This window comes from Hyperolius riggenbachi, chromosome 7, assembly GCF_040937935.1.
Source record: "Hyperolius riggenbachi isolate aHypRig1 chromosome 7, aHypRig1.pri, whole genome shotgun sequence".
Lineage (NCBI taxonomy): Eukaryota > Metazoa > Chordata > Amphibia > Anura > Hyperoliidae > Hyperolius > Hyperolius riggenbachi.
In genome coordinates, this window is record NC_090652.1 from 127,996,747 (window position 1) to 128,021,483 (window position 24,737).

At 41.4% G+C, this 24,737-nt stretch overlaps 1 protein-coding gene across 3 annotated transcripts in view; it reads left to right on the forward strand.

Annotated features, from left to right (window-relative positions):
• The window catches only part of KATNIP (katanin interacting protein), a 186,640-nt gene that overhangs the window by 106,494 nt on the left and 55,409 nt on the right, over positions 1 to 24,737 (forward strand). For 2 of the 3 annotated variants that reach the window (XM_068244637.1, XM_068244639.1), the window contains 4 exons: positions 2,841 to 3,006; positions 11,595 to 11,749; positions 11,918 to 11,979; positions 23,733 to 23,843. In XM_068244637.1, the coding sequence (XP_068100738.1) occupies positions 2,841 to 3,006; positions 11,595 to 11,749; positions 11,918 to 11,979; positions 23,733 to 23,843 (494 nt within the window). The remainder of the gene's footprint in view (positions 1 to 2,840; positions 3,007 to 11,594; positions 11,750 to 11,917; positions 11,980 to 23,732; positions 23,844 to 24,737) is intronic. The other variant, XM_068244638.1, reaches the window with a different exon arrangement.

Consider the following 24,737-nt stretch of genomic DNA (forward strand, 5'->3'; position numbering starts at 1 on the left):
ATATTTCACCTGTTGTCATTAACCCTCTCCCGACCGTCTAACAGCGATCAGCGGTGGGAGAGTGGCGCTCACAGGACAGCCTAACACCGATTGGCATCATAGTGCGGGAGGCGGGGTTAGCAGGGAACACTCACTTGTGTGTGCGACAGAGCCTTACTGTGTGCGACAGAGATCAGCCTGCCAGCTGCGATTGGAGCTGGCATGCTGTAATGTAAAAACAAAATAAGTGTACAGCACTGCGATCTAGCGCAGTGCTGTGCTGGGGATAGCCTTGTCACTTAACTGTCCCACCAAACGGCTCACAATGTAATTCCATACATAGGCTGATGCCATAGTGTCTGTATTGCAGTCTAGGGCTAATTTTAGGGCGGGGGGAATAAAAGAAATAGGGATTTATTTATTTTTTAAAAAGGATAATCTTTTATTAATAAAAAAAAATAAAGATCACAGCAGTAATTATAGACCACCAAAAGAAAGCACCAGTAGTGGGAAGAAAAGAGAGGTAAAATTCATTTGGGTGCTAAGCTGTATGGCCAAGCAATAAACTGTTAAAGTTGTGAAGTGCTGAATTGTAACATCGCCTGGTCATGGGGGGGGACTCAGGAAACAACTAGGATAAAACTAAGGAAAAAAAAGTTAATTGCATATGGGCCTTTTTCTCCTGGGAGATAATTTATCATCTTTTGTTTAAAATAACTTTTCAGCACTCTGCAACTGAAAAAGTACCAAAAAGTAGGTGAACAAGTACTGTAAAAAATTATTCTGAGTATGTTCTTGCTTGCTGTTGGCTTAACCACTTGCCGACCAATGGATTTTTCACTGATCGGTGCTGCGGGGGCTCTACAGCCCGCAGCACCGATCAGGAGTGCAGCAGGGCGATCAGACTACCCCCCTTTTTTCCCCACTAGGGGGATGTCCTGCTGGGGGGGTCTGATCGCCGCCGGCTATCTGCGTTTTGCGGGGGGGGCTTCTCAAAGCCCCCCTCCACAGCCATTTCCGCCCGCTTCCTCCTTACCTCCCTCCCTCCCTCTCTCCGTAATGCGCAGGACGGAGTTCCGTCCTGCGCATTGAAGGATAGGCTTCAGCCTATCATATGCCGGCGATCCCCGGCCAATCAGAGGCCGGGGATCGCCGATCTGCCTTACGGCGCTGCTGCGCAGCAGCGCCGTATGATGTAAACAGCGGGGATTTCTTCCCCGCCTGTTTACATTTTGCCGGAGAGCTGCGATCGGCGGCTCTCCGGCTGTTCACGGAGACACCCTCCGTGAACTGACATGGAAAGGCCGCTCGATCGAGCGGCCGTTTCCATGGTAACCCGCAGACGACCCGTTTACGCCAATCGGCGTTAGCTGGTCGTCAAGAGGTTAAAGAGCATTTTATTGATAATGTGTGAAAATTTTACCTAGGAGAAAACTTAGGAGAAAAGGTTATTTGAAGGACGGACAATGTGTGAAACGTAAATATAAACAAATGCAATATTTTAGAATGATTCAAACCTTTTGTAAAAGTAGTTCATAGACATTATATCTAAATTACATGTGGAGACTGGGAAGTAATCTTGTATGAAATATATACTATCATTTTTAATTGTATACCAGCAACACATGTCAAAGGAGTTGATACCATATAAACTTGAGTATAAGCCCACCAGTTTATAGGCCTCTGCACCCCCTCCCCCTTAGTGCACACACAGTTTGCCCAGATGGAACACAGAAGTATTAGGACCATTTTAGTTGACATGCCAATGCCTTTCAAGGGATCGGACTTCTCCCTCAATTCACTAAGATCATGCTGGAGTTAATAAGGTAAGAGAAAACGTACCACCACATAGTAAGAGAGTTATCTTATCGCTTCATTCCTTAAGTTACCTCCTCTGTAGTTATTTTCACAAAAAGTTAATTAACAGCCTGTCTTTAACTTTAGAATTCTGGAGTTATTTTAATGATTGAAGAGTTAACTTAAGGGGAAGGTCCAAGCAAAATAAAAAAATGAGTTTCACTTACCTGGGGCTTCTACCAGCCCCATGCAGCCATCCTGTGCCCTTGTAGTCACTCACTACTGCTCCAGTCCCCAGGCCGCATTGCGTACATTTTTACGCATTCCCGCTAGTGCAGGAACATTAACACATACATTTTTACGCATTACTGGTTCAATTGAACCAGTAATGCGTAAAAATGTATGTGTTAATGTTCCTGCACTAGCGGGAATGCGTAAAAATGTACGCAATGCGGCCCGCCGACCTCCGAGGTCAGCAAGCTGCCAGCGGAGGACTGGAGCAGCAGTGAGTGACTACGAGGGTACAGGATGGCTGCATGGGGCTGGTAGAAGCCGCGGGTAAGTGAAACACATTTTTTTTATTTTGCTTGAACCTTTCCTTTAAAGAAAGAAGAGTTAACTTTAGGTTTGCCCGAGGTAAAATGTTTCCTGAATACTACATGCCTTGTCACCATGGTGATAACTACGAAAACTTTATGAAAGACACAGGAGATAAGCTTAGAGAATTGAGGTCAATGTGTTGGCTGCCGATAATCTGGTGTATGTGTACAGCAGCCCCCAACCACCGCCTGGCCAGCGAACCGACAGGCAGTTCAATTTGCTCACCCCGCCCGCCATGTTAGATTACATCTACTCGTCACTATGTCGGCCTTCCTGCCCCAGCATTGCATCAGAACGTGTCACCAGCCTGCAGGCTTACTACACGTCTGTACAGCCCAGCAACGTCACCTGAGGGATCGAGATTAGGGTTACAAGTAATCTGCTTGCTCTCCATACTTATGTATACAGATACATATTCTCTTGTCCCTTTTAATTTTTTTTATGTAATCTTTTTTTTTTTTTAGGCTTATTGATGGAGTAAACATAACAAATGATGATTCTCACATGTGGCTTATTCCATTTACCGCTGGAGAAAATCACACCGTAACAATCAATTTTGACAAAGTAGAGGCCATTGCTGGACTTCGGTTTTGGAATTACAATAAGTCTCCTGAAGACACATATAGAGGGGTAATTATTTTATACTTGTTGAAAGAATGAAAGTAAATATGACTAGTGAATTAATAATGGACAAGACCAGGTACTTATCAAAGAACTGCAGATTTATTGCTAAAAAAAACCCTGTGATTGATCACATGCAGTGTATTGCCTGCAGCTGTCTAGAGGCTAATCTCCATTATCTCATTTCAAATATACCTCTAGCCACAGAAATTGTACATTTTACACAGTGAAATGCAGTTGCCTATTATTATATGTAATTGTGTTCATTTTATCTCGATGTACAAAAACATTCTGTTTTGCCATCTGATGCTCCATCCCTAGCTGTTGAACAAGCAAGGTCAGAGGAGTGCCCTTATTGCTTTATCTCACTTAGCTTTGTTTACAGAGTTACTCTGAGGAAGTCATATGTGTTACAAGGGGATAGATGCATGAAATAGTGGCAATATTGTTGTGCACAGACAGAGGACGGTAACATTACCCTTACTTCCGCCAGTAAGGACCGCAGGTAATGCTATAAACAAGACCCAAGGTACTCGAGTAGTGTGACGATTGCTACAGTAACACACGTTATTAATGAGCACTTACCATTAGTAATGCTCCCTACCATAGTAACGGTCATACTACTTGAGTGCCGTGGGTCGCACTAATAGTGTAACTCATGGTACATACTGGCAGAAGTAAGGGTAATATTGCCACATGCTGTCTGTGCAGTGCAGTATAACTGCAGTTACGTGCGTATCAACCCCATGGTGCTTATTTGAGGAATAGTCTATGCACTTTAAAAAAGATATGAAGGACCTATACCCAGTGTTCTTACAATACAATTCCCAGATATTTCCAGCTTGGTCAGTAGTGTTTATCATGTCTAAGAGAATGCATGGAGAAGCATGTGATCTGTTTGGTCAGGTGATAGATATGTAAGTCTCTGATTTGCTAGTCATGATCATGTGTAAAATCAGGATGTGATCACAGCAAATTAGAGCTGCGCAAATCTATCAGCCAGTGAAGCAAATCACATGCTTTTCCTTGCGTTCTCCTAAATATGACCATTGCTATTGGTCAGCTACTCCCTTTGCTCATCCCTGATCACCAGTTATCATGCACTCTGATAGTAATTTATTCTAAGTCTACTGCTGACAGTTTTTTTTCGATTTTTACAAATTGGACCGCTTTATAGAAATAACATGTTTTTATTCTTCTCCAGTTTGGTGAATATTTTTTGCCAAAAAGTTTTATTGTATGCTATTGTCTCTTTTCAATAGTGGCCCCATGCCAATATTGATCAGGGAGTAAAGAAAGTTGAATTCTGAGTCTATCTAATACCTTATGATATACTGTTATCACGGGCCCACCCATTTCCCTAAAAAAACTGTTGCTAACTGAAGATGAATGATAATACTTAAAGAGAAACTCCAACCTAGAATTGAACTTTATCAGTAGCTGATACCCCCTTTTACATGATAAATATAATGCTTTTCAAAAACAGACCATCAGGGGGTGCTGTATGACTGATTTTGTGCTGAAACCCCTCCCACAAGAAGTTCTGAGTACTGCGGTACTCTGGGCAAACTGCCACAATGTAACAATGTTCACAGACAGGAATTGGCTGTTTACAGCTGTCTGTAACAGCCAAAACAGCTAGGAGCAGCTAGATAACCTGCCCACAGTAAAAATGTCACCATGTAATAAATGTCAGAATGTAAATCGGGGAGAGGAAAAATTTTACAATGAGCAAACACTGACTAAATCATTTATACATAATTATGGTAAAAAAATGAAGCACTTTTTTTTTACTACATTACTTTCACTGGAGTTCCTCTTTAAAGAGATACCGTAACCAAGAATTGAACTTCAACCCAATCAGTAGCTGATACCCCTTTTTCCATGAGAAATCTTTTCCTTTTCAAAAGCAGATCATCAGGGGGCTCTGTATGGCTGACATTGTGGTAAAACCCCTCCCACAGTGTGATGTCAGGACCATGGTTGTGACATCACACTGTGGGTGCCTTGTTGCATTGTGGAAAATAACAGCAGTTTACAGCTGTTTCCAACTGCCCAAAAAGCAAGCAGCATCGCCTTTCACTGACATCACCTGCTAGCAGTAAAAATGTCGCCATGTGATAAATGTCAGAATGTATATCAGGGAGAGCAAAGATTTTACAATAGGCAAACACTGACTAAATCATTTATGAATAATTATTGTAAAAATTAAGCACTTTTTTATTGCATTATTTTCACTGGAGTTCCTCTTTACAGTGAGATTATACTCTTAAAACTAAAATTTCAGTTACTACTCTTGGGCCCATAAGTGAACATTTGAAAGCTATCCCTGTGTATAAAAACATTTATTTTTACTGCAGTGATCAGTGCAGATCTGGCTGATTAGCAAATGTAATCATTGTTGTCTAGGACAGTGTTTCCCAACATTTTATTGGTATGTACCCATTTTAAAACCCTGTATTCACCAAGTACCCCCTAGCATAGTAAACATTATCACAAGTACCCCTTGACAAATATACAGGATCTTCTCAAAAAATTAGCATATTGTGATAACGTTTATTATTTTCTGTAATGTACTGATAAGCATTAGACTTTCATATATTTTAGATGCAAATACACACAACTGAAGTAGTTCAAGCCTTTTATTGTTTTAATATTGATGATTTTGGCATACAGCTCATGAAAACCCAAATTTCCTATCTCAAAAAAATAGCATATTTCATCTGACCAATAAAAGAAAAGTGTTTTTAAAACAAAAAAAGTCAACCTTCAAATAATTATGTTCAGTTATGCACTCAATACTTGGTCGGGAATGCTTTTGCAGAAATGACTGCTTCAATGCGGCGTGGCATAGAGGCAATCAGCCTGTGGCACTGCTCAGGTGTTATGGAGGCCCAGGATGCTTAGATAGCGGTCTTAAGCTCATCCAGAGTGTTGGGTCTTGCGTCTCTCAACTTTCTCTTCACAATATCCCACAGATTCTCTTTGGGGTTCAGGTCAGGAGAGTTGGCAGGCCAATTGAGCATAGTAATACCATGGTCAGTAAACCATTTACCAGGGGGTTTGGCACTGTGAGCAGGTGCCAGGTCGTGCTGAAAAATGAAACCTTCATCTCCCTAACGCTTTTCAGCAGATGGAAGCATGAAGTGCTTCAAAATCTCCTGATAGCTATCTGCATTGACCCTGCCCTTGATAAAACACAGTGGACCAACACCAGCAGCTGACATGGCACCCCAGACAATCACTGGCTGTGGGTACTTGACACTGGACTTCAGGCATTTTGGCATTTCCCTCTCCCCAGTCTTCCTCCAAACTCTGGCACCTTGATTTCCGAATGACATGTAAAAGTTGCTTTCATCCGAAAAAAGTACTTTGGACCACTGGGAAACAGTCCAGTGCTGCTTCTCTGTAGCCCAGGTCAGGCGCTTCTGCTGCTGTTTCTGGTTCAAAAGTGGGTTCATGCTTCCATCTGCTGAAAAGCTTTATGGAGATGAAGGTTTCATTTTTCAGCACGACCTGGCACCTGCTCACAGTGCCAAAACCACTGGTAAATGGTTTACTGACCATGGTATTACTGTGCTCAATTGGCCTGCCAACTCTCCTGACCTGAACACCAAAGAGAATCTGTGGGATATTGTGAAGAGGAAGTTGAGAGACGCAAGACCTAACACGCTGCATGAGCTTAAGGCCGCTATCGAAGCATCCTGGGCCTCCATAACACCTGAGCAGTGCCACAGGCTGATTGCCTCCATGCCACGCCGCATTGAAGCAGTCATTTCTGCAAAAGGATTCCCGACCAAGTATTGAGTGCATAACTGAACATAATTATTTGAAGGTTGACTTTTTTTGTTTTAAAAACACTTTTCTTTTATTGGTCGGATGAAATATGCTAATTTTTTGAGATAGGAAATTTGGGTTTTCATGAGCTGTATGCCAAAATCATCAATATTAAAACAATAAAAGGCTTGAACTACTTCAGTTGTGTGTATTTGAATCTAAAATATATGAAAGTCTAATGTCTATCAGTACATTACAGAAAATAATAAACTTTATCACAATATGCTAATTTTTTGAGAAGATCCTGTATATTTAATCATAGTACATGATCATTGGTTCTAAAGAATTTCCAAACATTTACTATTACTTTTAATTAGCTAAAACACTAATTTTGTGCTGTTTAATAAGATTTATCATTTGCTAACATTCAAAATGTGTTATTCTTGGTTAAGTATATCAAGCCCGAGTACCCCTGAAACCATCAGAAGTACCCCCTGGGGTACGCGTACCACACGTTGAGAACCTAGGGTCTAGGGGACACTCTCTGCTTGTGTCTTGATTCTGCTCCCTTCCTCTGCTGAATAGACTTGACAACAGCTCAGTCACTTCAGCAGAAAAGGAAGGGGGCAGAGTGTTGACACAGGGCTGAAAGATTTTTGCTAGCAATGATTACATTTGCCAGTTAGCCAGAGATAAGCAAGCCTGTACCGCTCTCTGCAGTAAAAATAAATGTTTTTGCAAACGGCAAATGCTTTCAAATGTTCTTTATGTATGCTTTATGTAGAGTAGCTACTGAAATTTTATTTTTGGGAGTATAATCCCATTTTATATAGGAACAGTAATCATAATATAGTGTAATACATTATTCAGGATACCCATTTTCCCTAAAGTGGCCCTGTAAAGAGAAAAGTGCTGGGGGGGGGGGTACTTACCTCGGAAGAAGGAAGCCTCTGGATCCTAAATAGGTTTCCCCCATCCTCAGCAGAGGTGATCTAGTGGTGAGACCCCCAAAAGTCCCTTTGTCGCTGATGCAGTCACACTAGCAGCTTTCCGCTCGGGCTCTGGAATATTGTAAAAATAATACAATTTATGTATCAAGTTATAATCAGTAAATTTGCTCATTAATGACATTGAGTTAAAAAAAATTGCATGAATAATGATTATATGTATTATACAGTATATATTTAAGCTTTTGCACATCTATGCATTCCTTTATTTGCTACATAGACAATTTAATAGGAAATCCTGTTAGTGTTAATTCATTTCTTACAATCCACCTTTGCTTAGCTTCTCTCTCACATGATAGTTTCATATTTTTCTAGTGTCACAGAAATAGCTGGTTCCCAGGGTACTAGATGCTCACTAGAGTAGTATGAGGTCTGTGCATCATTACTGTGCACTGTCTAAGGATAGTCTGAAATGTCTTGCATGGCAACACAACAGTTTTGACCCTTGGCCTTGCTCCTCTGATGAAAGCCGACACCTGAAAAGAACTGGAACATGGGCGTAGGTGTCTAGAAGCAACATCAGACTGAAGATAGAATCCTCCATGGGCAGGAGAAACAGGAAAATAAAAGACCGTAATGCAGTTTTGAACGGCGCCAAGAGTTGAGGCAGGCAGCAGAGGGCCATTGTCCAAAATGGGCAGAAGGTGGAACTCATTGACTACTTATTGACTCCATCTCCTCTGATTTACATATAACAATGTCGTTGATTGAAAGTATGTAACATTAATGCATTTAATTTCTGCTAAAGCTTCAAAATTTTCTAAGCTATAATAACCTCCCTGATTATTTCTAGATTTTAGGGTACGAAAGCAGTGCATTTTTTGCTTGCTTTTAGACCCTATAACTGCAAAATAATCATACCGCAGAGAGATTTGCAGCAGCCCCTGCACTTACTCACCTCCCTGAGATCCAGTGCTGCAGTTCTCCCTCCATACTCTGGGTGGTGCTGTAGCCCCATAGTGAGATCGCTGGCTGTCGTCATGACATCATCTCACCAGGGGGATGCAGAGCCTCGGAGGACAGGAAGAAGAATGGCTACTGGCGTCTGGATCCTGGGGGAGGTGAGTGAAAACACCTGCTGCGCACCATTGCTCTGCATTAGCCTCGCGCAGTCACCACGAGTCTAGCTCGGGGTTACCGCTCTGAGCTGTGGATTTACAACCTCAAGCCTCTCTTGGGGTTAGTGCCAGGGAGGTTAAGATGGTATCTGCTTTTTGACAACAAAAGTAGAGATGCACTTTAAGCATAGTGGTCTCCAAAGGAAATTCAGTTGATCAGATGAAAGACACATCTTACTGTCTTCCCTCCACACCAGTGGTGCCATCAGCGGACACCTGGCAGAAGGAAACTAGTGGAATCTATATAATGTGTAGAAGTCTGCTCATAATTAGTCTTCATGGAAGACTTGCAGCTAAAAAGCCTTACCTTTGATGTCAAACTCTGCAAAACATAAGGACTGAAGGGCAGAAAAATGGCAGCAGGTGCTCTGAACCGATTAATTCAAATTTGAAATATTTTACTGTAACTGGAGGCAGTTTGCAAAAGGCTTGGATAGAAATACATACAGTAGGTAAAGCATAGTGGATGTTGGGGCTTCAGTTCTGCATCTGGAGTTAGGATTCAATCAATGGTCCCCTCAGTACAGTAAAGATACATCTTGTCATAATCAAAAGACAGGTGTCTAATCAGTTGCAGATTCATTCTGCAGAGCAGCAATAACCTCAAACATGCAGCCAAAGTCATGAAGAACATTTTTTTTAGAAAATGAAGAATGAGTAGTGGAAGAGATAGTATGTTCCCCACAAAGCACTGACCTCAACATCTAGTCTCTCTGAAATTATGTTAGGCAACTAAAATAGCATAAATTCACAGAGCTTGACTACCGTAGTTTTATTTTAAGGCCTAGTTCGCAGTACTGCCTTATACGCACATTATGGTGTCGGTTACAGCTTGCACATTATTTTACAAGTCCAGCCTTCACACAACACAATCCATTGGGAGGCCAATTTGTGAACATGCCCTTTGACATGTGTACTGGCAGTGTGCTTACATGCACCAATACACTGTACACATTATATTTGTGTAAGGTACACAGTGTGAATGAGGCCTTAGGGCACATTTTCACTGCATGTGGTTCGATTACATGTTTGGAACGCATTTCCCGATTGCAACGCTGCTATCACTGTAAGGTAAATTGCAGTGTAGTGTTGCCACTAAAAAATGCTAATGCAATGGCATGTTTTAGATTGTACAAAAAAACTCACAAAATAGTAGGTCAAAATCGCAGAAACTTGTTTGTTGCATTATTTTAGAAGTTATCCTCACTATACAACATTATTCATCAAGTCCTTAACATTTTATAAACTACTTAGCTAAAATGTTATTAGGCAGAGTAAAAAAACAATGCTTCAGAGGCCAGATTGTTTTTTGGATGTGTCAACAGGATACTTAGGGCCCGTTCAGATCAGAAATGCGGATGGCCATGCGTGCGGAACGCGTGCGGACCGCAACGCGTACGAACGCATGGCCATCCGCGTTTGTGTGCGTTGCGTGGCTGATCCCATCACTGAAAAGTGAATGGGACAGCCACGCGTTTTTGCAAAATCTGCGTGCAGCATGCGTTCCCGGACCGCACAGGTCCGGAACGCATGCAGTGTGAACATCAGACATTGCACTCTATGCAATGTCTGATGTCGTGCGTTTTGGCCACCTGCACGCGTTTCCAAAACGCGGCTGGAAACGCGTGCAGTGTGAACGGGCCCTTAAAGAGGAACTATCACGAAAATCTTAAAATTTAAAACACATACAAATAAGAAGTACATTTCTTCCAGAGTAAAATGAGCCATAAGTTACTTGTCTCCTATGCTGCTGTCACTTACAGTAGGTAGTAGAAATCTGACATTACCGACAGGTTTTGGGTTAGTCCATCTCTTCATGTGGATTCTCAGTATGGCCTTTATTCTTTACTAAGATTTCCCTGAAAAAGATTTATACAAAGATGCTGGCCAGCCTCCCTGCTCGCTGCACACTTTTTTTTGGCAGTTGGACAGAGCAACTGCCATTCACTAAGAGCTTTTAAAAATAAAGAAAACCCTGAGAGCCCCCTCCCATGAGAAAATGGGCTAGTTCAAAATATGTCGTTAATGTCAGATTTCTACTACTTATGGTAAGTGACAGCAACATAGGAGAAAAGTCATTTATGGCTCATTTTACTCTGGAAGAAACGTGCTTCTTATTTGTATATGTTTACATGTATTTTAAATTTTAAGATTTTCGTGACAGAGGTCCTTTAAGGCCACATGCACAGTGACCATTGCATTCTGAATATGGCCTTACTCAAGTAGCGTTGTTCCAATCTCCATTACATACTTTCAGAATGATCTGTTTTGCACCTAAATTCCACTAGGGGGCATCAGAAACATTAGTAACTGTAATTTTATTTTGAAAATGTTCCGTTAGAAGCTTGAATAAAGCTGAATGCATTGTATTATTCTCTTTAAAATGTCACTTAATAATGTTGGGTTTGAAACTAGTTTACTCTAATGAGATTTGATGTACCAAACGAGGACTATGAGGGGCAGAAGAGAAGCTTTTATTTTATATTAAACTGAATAAATGCGCTGATGTCAGTGCAGATTTTAATGCACAATAAGAATGTAGCAAACACCTGCAATTCTAATGTAAAATGTAAACATACAGATGATCATAAACTGAACCGTGACCTGTTTATATACATTTGTTTACCTTTGTTTTCCATTTTCTTGGTAAAATATGTTTACAAGCCATCAGCTTCACCAAAAGTCTTTCCCTCAGGCAAAAATTGTCCATGTAACACTTGATGGATTCTGCATCTCTGCGCCCGAAGGATTTCTGATCCGGAAGGGTCCCGGCAACTGTCACTTTGATTTTGCTCAAGAGATTCTCTTTGTTGACTATGTTACAGAACATCACTCTGATAAACAATCCAGGTAACATTCGGAAAATGTTTCCTTTGTCAGTTTCTATATTTACATGTCGGCTGAATCAGAGCTTTTTGCACAACATAAGCCTTATTTAAATAAACCTGAGCATTTTATAGAGCTGTAATCAGCCTAAGATCTATTTTATTGATGATTTATGTTTTTCTTTTTTGTTAGCTATTTAAAGTGTGCAGAGCCAGCTACCATGGATTATGAAGCACCTTTGATGCCTTGTGGCTGTATCCTTTATTTACGACATTTTGGGCCTTTATGCATATTTCAGCAGATCTTTCCGCCACTGTTAACTGTTTTTTAGTTCATGCAGAACTTTGGTCACCCAAGACACTTGAAAACAATTGGATGTGAAGGTACTGCAAAGACCTTCATACACTTTTGAGGTCAACTCAGTTAAGCATAAAAATGTATTCCAATGGAGAGGGAATAGAGAAAATCAAACACACACTGTTGCAGCCGTCTTATGCAACTGGCACAAGGTACCGATAACATAAAAAATATGGGTTTGCTTAAATATTTAATATCAAATAAGTACCAATAGGTACTTTTTGACACCTACATTTATCATATTAATGTAAGATTGTTTATGGTTTAAGCAGCAATGTCAAATTAGTGTTTTTACAACATAGAGACTTTCACATAAATTTACTACAATTTTAAGTGCACCTATAGTGGTGTACATTTTGCGATGCCAATGTTAATTTGGGCAAAGGGTTAATGCCGATAGTTAGAATATTTTTAATATGCTACCAATATTTACCATTGACTTGCCCGATACCTAATTCTAACACTAACCCTCCCTCCTAATGCCTAACACTAACACACACCCCTCTAATGTCTTACACTAACCCCGTCCTAATACTTAACACTAACTCCCTCCTAATGCCACAGTATCTCCAATCTCTGGCACCCAATTCACCACGATGTAAAAGCCAAAGTACTATGAAGAACATTGCGTTACATTGGAGGTTATAAGGGTTATGCAATAAAGAATATGATTGATTTTAGAGGATATAATAAGTAAAAAGCATCCTCACTTTCGGAACAGTCCACTAAACCACAGGATTTGTCATACGTCTAATAGATGCCAATGCAAAGTATTGATACTCGGGCACCGAGGTGGTGAGCTGGATGCACAATGTACCTGATACTTGCGAGACAATCAGCTACATAGTAGTTGATTGGCTATTACATACAGTATAGTTAAACTAGCGACTGTTAGTAGCCAATCGGCTAGTACTTACAATAGCCAATCACCTACTTCATCGATTTCTGGTTTGGTGGTTTGGGTTCCGGGTGGGTTAGTGTTAGGCATTAGGAGGGGACATTGGTGTTAAACATTAGGAGGGAGGGTACGTGCGAGAATACAACTTGCACCCAAATACAACTTGGGCCACCGAAATATGTACTTGCTCACTTTATGCGGAGGCAAAACTTTTATAAAGCAAACCTTTACGCTTAAGAAAAAAAAAAAAACTACCGGACTCCTTGTGTGTTAGTGACACACAAAAATCACTTTATAAACGTTGATCTTGGCGACTGTGAAACTACTTCCAAAGCACTTAGGCATACTTCCCCTTCAAAATACTGCAGCTGTCTTGAGTAAATCAGCACTCCTCAGCTCATTTGCAGACTCTGAGCTAGAAAACGCTCATAGACAGGGAGTCAGCTGCAGCAGGTTGGGAGTGGAAGTGTTTTTGGCAGCAAGAGGGTCCACTAGGCATACCCATTGCAGCTGATAGCTCCCCTTCCTGTTTTATGTCGACAAGGATCCTTACTGCCGCTGTAATGGTGAACAGGGACATCTACTAACGCTGTTCTTGGGACAGAAGTGAATGAGCAACATCAAAGAGTAATCCCATGTGAACATTTACTAATGTAAAAATTGCTTCAGGTACACTTTAAACTATTCAGAAATTAAAGTAGGATAGTAAATTGCTGTAGAGGGAAGCATTTTCTCCTGGAGACTTATCAAGTGGACATGCCAGCAGGAACCTGTGACACGCCCGATGTCAGGAAGATATTCACTGTACTGACAGTAGACGATAAAACGGTTTGCTGACTAGACAGAGCACAGATCATATCTGGGTGACTGTTGTGACTACTGCACTGAAAAAAAACAAACAAAATTATTCTCTTTCCCAACACAACACCTGACTGAATAGGAGATGAGGCAACCATGCAGTGGCAGTTTCCAGCACTGTAACATGAGAGAAGTGTTTGTTTTTTTACACATAAGACATTTTCTCAGGCCAAAGGCAGGTTGGATTGTTATATAAGCAGTAAGGGGTTGAGGTTTTTTTGTATGCCATGTCCAACTGTAATTCTGCTTTAATAAAATGGCCTGCATAATACCAGAAAAGTCTTCTAGGTCCAGGTGTTAGACAATCATAATGTAATTAGGTATTATGAGTTTGGTGTGGGTTTTCTCTTTTAATTTGTAGTTTAAAGTGAACTTTAAGTAAAAATAAAATGAGGAAAAAAAATTGTAGCTATCCTATGACTTTTAAATATCCCAAAGGTTTATGTTCTGTTTAAAAACCTAAAGTAAATTTGTTTTGTCTCCGCTCCATGACAAAGTCAGTATCGTGTCTCAGAGAGCTAAAATAAATGAACTATTGACTTTTTTATCCATCCCCTGCTCTCAGAAACTCAGTATTCTGCCAGGAAAGTGTTTTTATGGCTGTTATTACTCTTGATTGAGTAAATGATCAGTGTGTAGCAAGCACCCAAGGGGGGGAAAAAGGATGATGTGCTATGGTTTGCAGCGTCTCTGCACTCTGACACTCCAACGATTCCTCCACAGTCAAGCCAGCAACATCTAAAGTATCAAAAGCTCTTTTATTGATAAAAAGAAAGCATGACAATGATCACAGCGACATCAGCACTGTTTAGGTCAACAGACCTTCTTCATGCTGCATCGATTACTGTCACACTAATACACACTCATCCGTGCTTGCATTGACACGTGTGCAGTCTGGTCAGTAAAGGAGACTGCTTTACCCATCCCTCTAGCGGACGTAAATTTCATGTGAACGGTTGTTGTAATTGCGCGTTGACATTTGTGGTCTATCTTCTCAAATGCCCATGTGATTTAGGGTATGTGGGCAAAATGACCCAACCACTTAAAGATAGAATTTCGTTGCACAAGAGCGTGATCAGAAAGGGAGATGGGGATCAAGCAGTCTAGTCACTTTAAAGAATATGGCCATTCAGTTACCCAGTTGAGGGTACAAATAGTAGATCATGCCCCATTGAATCCTAGAAGGGGTGACCGACATAAATTGTTGCTTATTAAGGAAGCAGAGTGGATCCGCAAATTGGTGACTCTGGGGAGGGGGGGGGGGGGGGTCTTAACAAAGAATCTGACTTGTTACCTTGTATATAGCATATTTATGATTCATTGTAATATATAGTGTAGTAGACTTGTTCTAGAAAGAAGAAGTATAGTGTTTTAATATTGTACATTTATATTTATTTTTTTTTCTATTTATAGGATTACTGTGATAAGATTCCTGGAGCCTAAGGACACAAGGGAGCTTTAGGAGTCCCTATCGTGGTCTGTAGCCCTGCCAATAACTTCAAGTAAGAGCCGGGTGGAGAGCCCTCTTTCTCATGCCTATGTTTATGCATACTCCTTTAAGCGTGCTGTGCGACCTATTGGTCGCACGCACGTGGCTTGAGTTACCATGGTGACAGGGAGCGTCTGGTGGCGCCCCCTGGTGACGTATGGTCACGTGACGTTTGATACGTCATGTCGAGGAAGAGGCGGAGAGGGAGTTCACACGCCGGGAAACTCCGCTTGGAGTCTTGGTAAGGAGCTACACAGAAGCGCATATTTTAGCATATATAATGAGCGGTATCCACTGCGGTCCACTCGAGAGGGGAGGGTTTAGGTTGCACTAGTATGGGATGCCCTTATTTACATATTAGAGGCTGCAGTTTTCTTTGCAGTCCGCTTGGTCACCGCTTGTCTCTGATTGGCTGAGCGATCTTATCACTGATTGGTGCTTGGATTTGGAGGTAGTTATTTAAGGAGATTGTGAGTGTGTTTTAGTGTGAGAGTAATCGATGCAGCTTGAAAAAGGTCTGTTGACCGAAACAGCGATGCTGTCGCTGTGATCATTCTCATGCTTCCTTTTATTAATAAAAGAGCTTTTGATACTTCAGATGGTGCTGGCTTGACTGTGGAGGAATTACTTTTGATTGATGGACACTATAGTCCAACTGGGTCCTGACTGGAGAGAAACTCAGCTGCAAAGCTAAATATTAACTCTTTCAGGCAAAGTAAGAAGAAAAGGGACACTGCATACATATTTGTATGCTTTCCACTGTACATACTGAAAACATGTCTATCCCAACATGTCACATGTCGTGATTCCCTTTAAAACGAAGTAGAAGTACCCAGCCGCACTCCCCTGGTTGTAGTTGAGGTGCAACGATCCAGCCACCAGAGCACCAGGTGGCATTCAATTATTTGTATTACAGAAAGATCAGCACACTCAGATATATAATGCAAAACTTCAAGCTCTTTTAATACAAAAGGTTTCCATATAATGCAATTTGTGTTGAACAAGGACCAGCAACTCGCAGTAGATAGGTGCCAAAGACACCCAAAGTCCATTAAATGCCTGCTGGCCACTTTGTGTACAGAGTCCGTGAGGGAGTAGAGTCCAAAAGCCACACTTCAGAGAAATCGTGTCTCAAATCATGGCGACAGACACTCCCTCCCTCACGCTCAGGGACTCTGTACACAAGGTGGCCAGCAGGCATTTGATGGACTTTGGGTGTCTTTGGCCCCTATTCTTCTTTAAAAAGAAAACTTTGAATGTCACAAGATTAGTTACTAGGAGTGAATTATACATCCGGTTGCAAGAGGTTACTGAATTATTTTTTCTTGTATAAAACCTTCTCAATGTTGTGACTTTGTTCCTCTGAGCTGTGACATCTTACTGACTTGTTTTTCTTGAGCTGTCCCAACCATAATTCCTTGTTCCATCCAACTTCCACATCCATGTCACAGTTTTAATGACCTCTAAAAGATCTAATTTTGTTCAGTTCCGTGTAATGTTATCTAAAATTGCTGGTGCTCAGCCGTAAACTTGGGGCATACGTCGCTTCAACTTCACAAGCTACCAGGAATTAATTACCGTACTATTTTCATTTTATGTCTAAAAAGTTGTTCGAATGGACAAATTTGCCAGATGTGCCAGGAATATGCACACTTGTAATGTTTACTAATGTGGCATTAGCAATGTTCACTTCTCATTAAAAGTTACATGAAGCAGATGTAATGCTCCCAAAATGAAAGGAACATTTGCATACACTATTAGAGAGCAGCCTGATATTTTCTTTCTATAGCAACCTTTCAGAAAATAGAAAAATAATGTCAGTGGCCAAACTGGCACCAAAGTTTCCAGATGAACACTCTCTGGCAAATCTATAGTGGCGATCAAGCTGATATAAATATGGTGATCATCATTAAAGGGAACCTGAAGCGAGTACAATTATTGAAAATAAACACATGACGTAGCTGCAAATGAATATTACATACTAACCTTACCGTCAGTTCCTCTCAGAAGCTCACCATTTTATTCTTACAGTGATCCCTTCCAGTTCTGACAATATTTTGTCAGAACTGAAATAAACCAGTTGCTGACAAATATTTATCAGCAGCTGTCAGTTACAACTGAATGTGCAAGGTAATGTCCATGTTTCCCTATGGCTCAAGTGGCTGATATTACAATTTAACAGTGTGCTGACTAGGAAGCTGTTATGGGGTAATGGCCATTTTTAAAATGGAGGACGGAAAATTCCATTGATCTCAGCGGACAAATGGGACGCAGGAGAGGAGAAAGAGATTAAGGAGTAGACTACACAGGAGGTAAGTATGACTAGTGTATGGTTATTTTGACCTTTTATTTTCAGTTCAGGTTCTCTTTAAATAACAGGAAAGAAGTGATCACTGAAAAATACTTCATTTCATATAAAAGTGGAAACCATTTAAAGAGTAACTGTCAGGCTGCAGAAGCTAATTTAAACCTCTATTCTCCTGTGTTAAACAGTTTAGAAGGAAGCCAAAAAGGCATTAGTGAAGATAAAAATCTCCGTTACCTTGGATGTGTGCTTATCAGCAAAGCTGTTATAGACCCAAGAGGACGCAAGCCGCATACTATACTGCAAAGCATTCTGGGGCCCTCCCCTCGGCTGCTAATGAGACGTTACAGCAGCTTCTAATCAGTCCAGCGCGTAGCACTGATAAATCTCTGGGCAGAGTACACTGCAGGAGTCAGCTATTGTTCCTAGCCACATGGCTCATTAATATTCACTGCACACTGTGTTATTCAGTACGAGCTTTTCTGTGATCAGGAAGCAGGCAGGACATGACGACACATTTGACAGAAAAACATGGAGCCTGCCATGAGCTGTCAGGAGCATCTATCTCTGCATATACTATATACAAATTCTGTGAAATCCAAACGTGGACAGTGAAATGCATATGTAATGTAAGTACAGCCAATCTTTAGCTACTGATATATGTGTTTATTTTCTCTGAGACCTTATACCTAACAGCTCCTCTTTAAGCTGATTAGTAGTCGGCAGAATTGGCACACAGTTTAATGAATTATTGGGCCACCTTTAGCCTTCAAAACATGCATTTGCAGTGGCATTGTTTCGATGAGCTTCTGCAATGCCACTGCCTTTATTTCTGTCCAGAGTTGCATATATTTTTCACTAAGATGTTGTAGAGATGATCGGAGAGTCGGATCATTACGAAAATTCTTCTTCAGTACATCCCAAATATTCTCAATGGAGTTAAAGAGAATTATGGAAAATTTTATAACTTCATAAATGACCCTCCCCCTAAGGAGGGGGGGGGGGGTTTCATTAAGTCAGTAGCCCCTTGTCTATACAGAGGCCTCCAGTTTTTTATACCCCGTGCCGCAGAACCGCAGGTTCACGCACTTTTGTCCAATGTCTTTGGCAGCCACATATCATGCTATTCAATACATAATTTTCATGCTGTCTAAATTAATTTTCCTTTTTTTTTAATTGTTGTCGTTGGGTTAGATATCTATTAACATTTGTTGAAAATCATGTGTGGATAACTTAGTTCTCAGGACGTGTACTTGCCGTCCGCCCCATACTATTTACAGGGTCTTTTTAAAAGAGTTTGTCAGGACTAAAGGAAATTGCTCCACTGATTGAACAGTATTTTGCTACAAAGGATTAACCAGAGTTATTGTACAGAGAGAGCAAGATGTATAACCAGTGTAGGAACAGGTGAACAGTGTTACAAGGTGTTGGCTTGAAGCTGGAGTATTTTTCAAATTCTCCTATTTTCATCATTACCTACAGTTTAAAATGCAAATAAGTTAGCATTGTTAACATTATTAAAATGTGGCTTCCTATATGCTATGCTGTAGACTCATCGCAATCCACTCTTAGGTTGTAGGTTTTTTCGTTGCCTGCCCCTTCTCTTGGCCCTGTTTTGTCCCCTGGTCCCTTTCCCCCACATTCTTCTGTCCAATGGGCGACTTGGCTGTTCACTCAAGACTCCAACAAATGTAGGGTATCTACCTGCGTTCGGGCGTGCATCATTTTTTGTAAATGTACACTTGTGTTTTATGCTGTCACTTGTTAGGCATGCCACACATATGTGGAATACTGTGAGACCTTTACCCTTAAAGTCAGGATTACACAAATTTATTTAAATCCATTCCACTTTCAACATTCAGTCGACTCAATCTATCACCGTACCTTATACAACAATCCATGTATATTTGAATTTGTAGATAAGGAAGTTCCATCAGGAGAAAATTAGATTGATCTTAAATTCATCTGAACAGGAATAAATCAAGAAGTTTCAAAAACCCACCAGATATTCGTATGAGTAACACAACTTTTCCAGCATTATTGAGCAAGGTTTTTCCATTCAGCACGCAATGTTGATCGCTTTTGACTGATCAGGTTAAAAAATATAGACTCAATTTGCAGTCGATTAACAGAACAAATTGATTAGACTGCTCTTAAAAGTGAAAATTGAACTGTATATGTCAGTCTTAACTTATGTAGAGCATTACAGAGGTGGCAAAGTTGCTCTGCTTTTTTTGCGGAGAAAATTCATATCACACTTTGTTACTATAGCTAGATAAACATGCTGGATATAGCTTGACCAGGGGTAGCAAATAAAGACCTCCTCTGGCAACTCTCTAGCGTGTGCATAGCAGGGGCTCAACGTCAACTAAGACCAAAGCACATTGTTCTCTCCACCCACTCCATTTACAAGAAGCTGCTCTGTTGTGTGTTGCGCATTGTCCCGTCGCCTTCCCCTACCATAGTAACAGACAAATCACTAGCCTACAGGTTAGGGACACATCTGTACCGCATCGTGTCCCCAACTGTCACCCAAGGGAGTGACCCCGATCCTTTCTCGTATGTGTGTAAGAAGCTAAGGCCCTTTCTGTGCGTTTTTCAGCAATGCATATCGAGGCTGCTGCACACGAAGAGCGCTTCTGAGTGCATTTAAAAACGCTAGCACTTTAAAAAGCGCTTGGCTAATGTATTTGTATGGGATGGATCACACCAGAGCAATGTGATTTTTTTCCCCAAACGAAAACGTGGCTCCTGCAGCATTTCTAGTGATTTCTGAGGTGATTCAGCCTCAATTTTAAGTATAGAAAAGTGGAAGAGCGCTCTGAAAAGTGCTAGATCAGAGCAATTTTCCAAGCGGTTTTGTTACAAAATCCGTACACTAGCAGCTGTACTGTACCCCCAAAAAAATTGCTACACAAAAATGCTCCAAAAATCACTAGTTATAAATAGAAAATCACTAGGCACATGCCTAGATTCATTTAGAAAAATCACTTCTAAAAGTACTGAGCGTTTGCAATTACGGTTTTAGGTGTGCACTGGCCCTTAGTCTGTAACATTGATAGGTTGCTGAAAGAAACGCAAGTGTGCCCATGCCCTTATACAAGGCCTTTTTTTTCCTGTTTGTGCAACATTTCACTCCATGTCTTCTGAGGTGGATCACAAGTGGACTTGCCTATATGTAAGAATAATGTGATAGTTTATAATAGTTAATGAGAACTCTCAAGCATCCTGAAAAAAAACCCTGGCCTTGAAGGATGCAAAAAGAGATTTGTACCGTACATAATACAGTTGTATCACATTAAGTCAAGTTTGCCTTTGTTTTTATTAACTGTATTTCAACATTCATGTAGATTTTATTGTTTCGTAAATTAAGCGGTATAGCAAGTACAGTATTAGTTAGGCCTATTTTTAAAGGTCGTGAAAATCTTAAAATGTAAAATATACACATACAAATAAGAAGTATGATTCTGGCAGAGTAAAATTAGCCATAAATTACTTTTCTCCTATGTTGCTGTCACAGTAAATAGTATAAATCTGACACTATCGACAGGTTTTGGGCTAGTGCATCTCTCCATAGGGGATTCTCAACATGGCCTTTATTGTTTATAAAGACAATCCCTGAAAAAGATTTATACAAAATGCTGGCCAGCCTCCGTGCTCACCGTACACTTTTTTGGCAGTTGGACGGAGCATAAAGAAATCCCTGAGAATCCCCCATGAGGAGATGGGCTAATCCAAAGCCTGTCAGATTTCTACTACTTACTGTAAGTGACAGCAGCATACAGGGAGTGCAGAATTATTAGGCAAATGAGTATTTTGACCACATCATCCTCTTTATGCATGTTGTCTTACTCCAAGCTGTATAGGCTCGAAAGCCTACTACCAATTAAGCATATTAGGCGATGTGCATCTCTGTAATGAGAAGGGGTGTGGTCTAATGACATCAACACACTATATCAGGTGTGCATAATTATTAGGCAACTTCCTTTCCTTGGGCAAAATGGGTCAAAAGAAGGACTTGACAGGCTCAGAAAAGTAAAAAATAGTGAGATATCTTGCAAAGGGATGCAGCACTCTTAAAATTGCAAAGCTTCTGAAGCGTGATCATCGAACAATCAAGCGTTTCATTCAAAATAGTCAACAGGGTCGCAAGAAGCGTGTGGAAAAACCAAGGCGCAAAATAACTGCCCATGAACTGAGAAAAGTCAAGCGTCCAGCTGCCAAGATGCCACTTGCCACCAGTTTGGTCATATTTCAGAGCTGCAACATCACTGGAGTGCCCAAAAGCACAAGGTGTGCAATACTCAGAGACATGGCCAAGGCTGAAATACGACCACCACTGAACAAGACACACAAGCTGAAACGTCAAGACTGGGCCAAGAAATATCTCAAGACTGATTTTTCTAAGGTTTTATGGACTGATGAAATGAGAGTGAGTCTTGATGGGCCAGATGGATGGGCCCGTGGCTGGATTGGTAAAGGGCAGAGAGCTCCAGTCCGACTCAGACGCCAGCAAGGTGGAGGTGAAGTACTGGTTTGGGCTGGTATCATCAAAGATGAGTTTGTGGGGCCTTTTCGGGTTGAGGATGGAGTCAAGCTCAACTCCCAGTCCTACTGCCAGTTTCTGGAAGACACCTTCTTCAAGCAGTGGTACAGGAAGAAGTCTGCATCCTTCAAGAAAAACATAATTTTCATGCAGGACAATGCTCCATCACACGCGTCCAAGTACTCCATAGCGTGGCAGGCAAGAAAGGGTATAAAAGAAGAAAAACTAATGACATGGCCTCCTTGTTCACCTGATCTGAACCCCATTGAGAACCTGTGGTCCATCATAAAATGTGAGATTTACAAGGAGGGAAAACAGTACACCTCTCTGAACAGTGTCTGGGAGGCTGTGGTTGCTGCTGCACGCACGCAATGTTGATGGTGAACAGATCAAAACACTGACAGAATCCATGGATGGCAGGCTTTTGAGTGTCCTTGCAAAGAAAGGTGGCTATATTGGTCACTGATTTGTTTTTGTTTTGTTTTTAAATGTCAGAAATGTATATTTGTGAATGTTGAGATGCTATATTGGTTTCACTGCTAAAAAGAAATAATTGAAATGGGTATATATTTGTTTTTTGTTACGTTGCCTAATAATTATGCACAGTAATAGTCACCTGCACACACAGATATCCCCTTAAAATAGCTAAAACTAAAAACTAAAATCTACTCTCAAAAATATTCAGCTTTGATATTAATGAGTTTTCTGGGTTCATTGAGAACATGGTTGTTGTTCAGTAATAAAATTATTCCTCAAAAATGCAACTTGCCTAATAATTCTGCATTCCCTGTAGGAGAAAAGTCATTTATGGATCATTTTACTCTGAAAGAAATGTGCTTCTTATTTGTATGTGTTTATGTATCTTTTAAATTTTAAGATTTTTGCAACAGTGGTCCTGACCTAGGTGTTAAGTGGGTTTCCATGGAAATGGGCACTCGCTCGAGCGGCCTTTCCATGCCAGTTCACGGAGGGTGTCTCCGTGAACAGTCTGCGAGCCGCCGATCGCGGCTCGCAGGCGATATGTAAACACGCGGAGAAGAAATCCCCGTTGTTCACATTGTATGCCGCTGCAGCTGCAGCAGCGCCGTAAAGCAGATCGGCGATCCCCGGCCTCTGATTGGCCGGGGATCGCCGGCATCTGATAGGCTGAAGCCTATCCTAGGCAGCGCAGGACTGAACTCCGTCCTGCGCCGCCCATAGTGAGAGGGAGGGAAGGGCAGAGAGGGCGGAAATCGCTGCGGAGGGGGGCTTTGAGCAGACCCCCCCCCCAGCAGGACATCCCCCAAGGGGGGGAAGTCTGATCGCCCTGCAGCAATCCTGATCTGTGCTGCGGGCTGGAGAGCCCACGCAGCACAGATAAGCCAAAACGAGCCAGGTCCTTAAGTGGTTAATAGTAACTCTCAAGCAACCGGAAACTATTGTACATGTATCCAGCATTTATCAATCTCTGTAAGTGCTGTGTAGCTGAGTTTGTACTGTACTAAGCTGGCCTACTTTGTCGAAGTGATTTCTTGTTATGGCAAATAAGTATTCTCCTTAACATTTTTATTTCAGTTATTTTCCAGTTTCAACTGCTTACGAGTTGGGGTGACCCATATTATATTGGATTGAATGGTTTGGAGATGTTCAGTGAACATGGAGAACAAATTCAGCTTACAGAAAACAGTATCCTTTTTTCTACAGCAGATAATGTTCTGTGATTGCTGTGGTCCTTTTTCCAACAGTTTAAAGGGGAACTGAAGAGAGAGGTATATGGAGGCTGACATGTTTATTTCCTTTTAATCAATACCAATTGCCTGGCAGCCCTGCTGGTCTATTTCTCTGCAGTAGTATCTGATTAAAACCAGAAACAAGCATGCAGCTAGTCTTGTCAGATCAGACTTATAAGTCTGAACCACTGAAACACCTGATCTACTGCATGCTTGTTCAGGGGCTATGGCTAATAGTATTAGAGGCAGAGGATCAGCAGGGCTGCCAGGCAACTGGTATTGTCTAAAAGGAAATAAACATGATAGCCTCCATATACCTCTCTCTTCAGTTCCCCTTTAATTGCAGGATTGAAGTAAAATGAATTAATACCAGTAGATATTATTTGCACGCATTGTAGTCCCTGTGTTTAACCTCCTGGGGGATACAATTATATCGCCCAGGAGGTGGCGCAGCACTATTTTTAAACATTTTTTATTTTTTAAATCATGTAGCGAGCCCAGGGCTCGCTACATGATAGCCGCTGTGCAGCGGCATCCCCCCACCCCCTCCTATCGCCTCCGGCATACAAAGCAAACAGGAAATCCCATTCAGAACGGGATTTCCTGTTTGGCTTCCCCCGTCGCCATGGCGACGATCGGGATGACGTCATCGACGTCAACGACGTCGTGACGTCAGAGGGAGTCTCGATCCACCCCTCAGCGCTGCCTGGCACTGATTGGCCAGGCTGCGCAGGGGGTCTTGGGGGGGGGGGAGCGGCACGGCACGGCGAGTAGCGGCGAATCAGCGCGGAGCGGCGGCGATCGGTATATACACGCAGCTAGCAAAGTGCTAGCTGCGTGCAACAAAAAA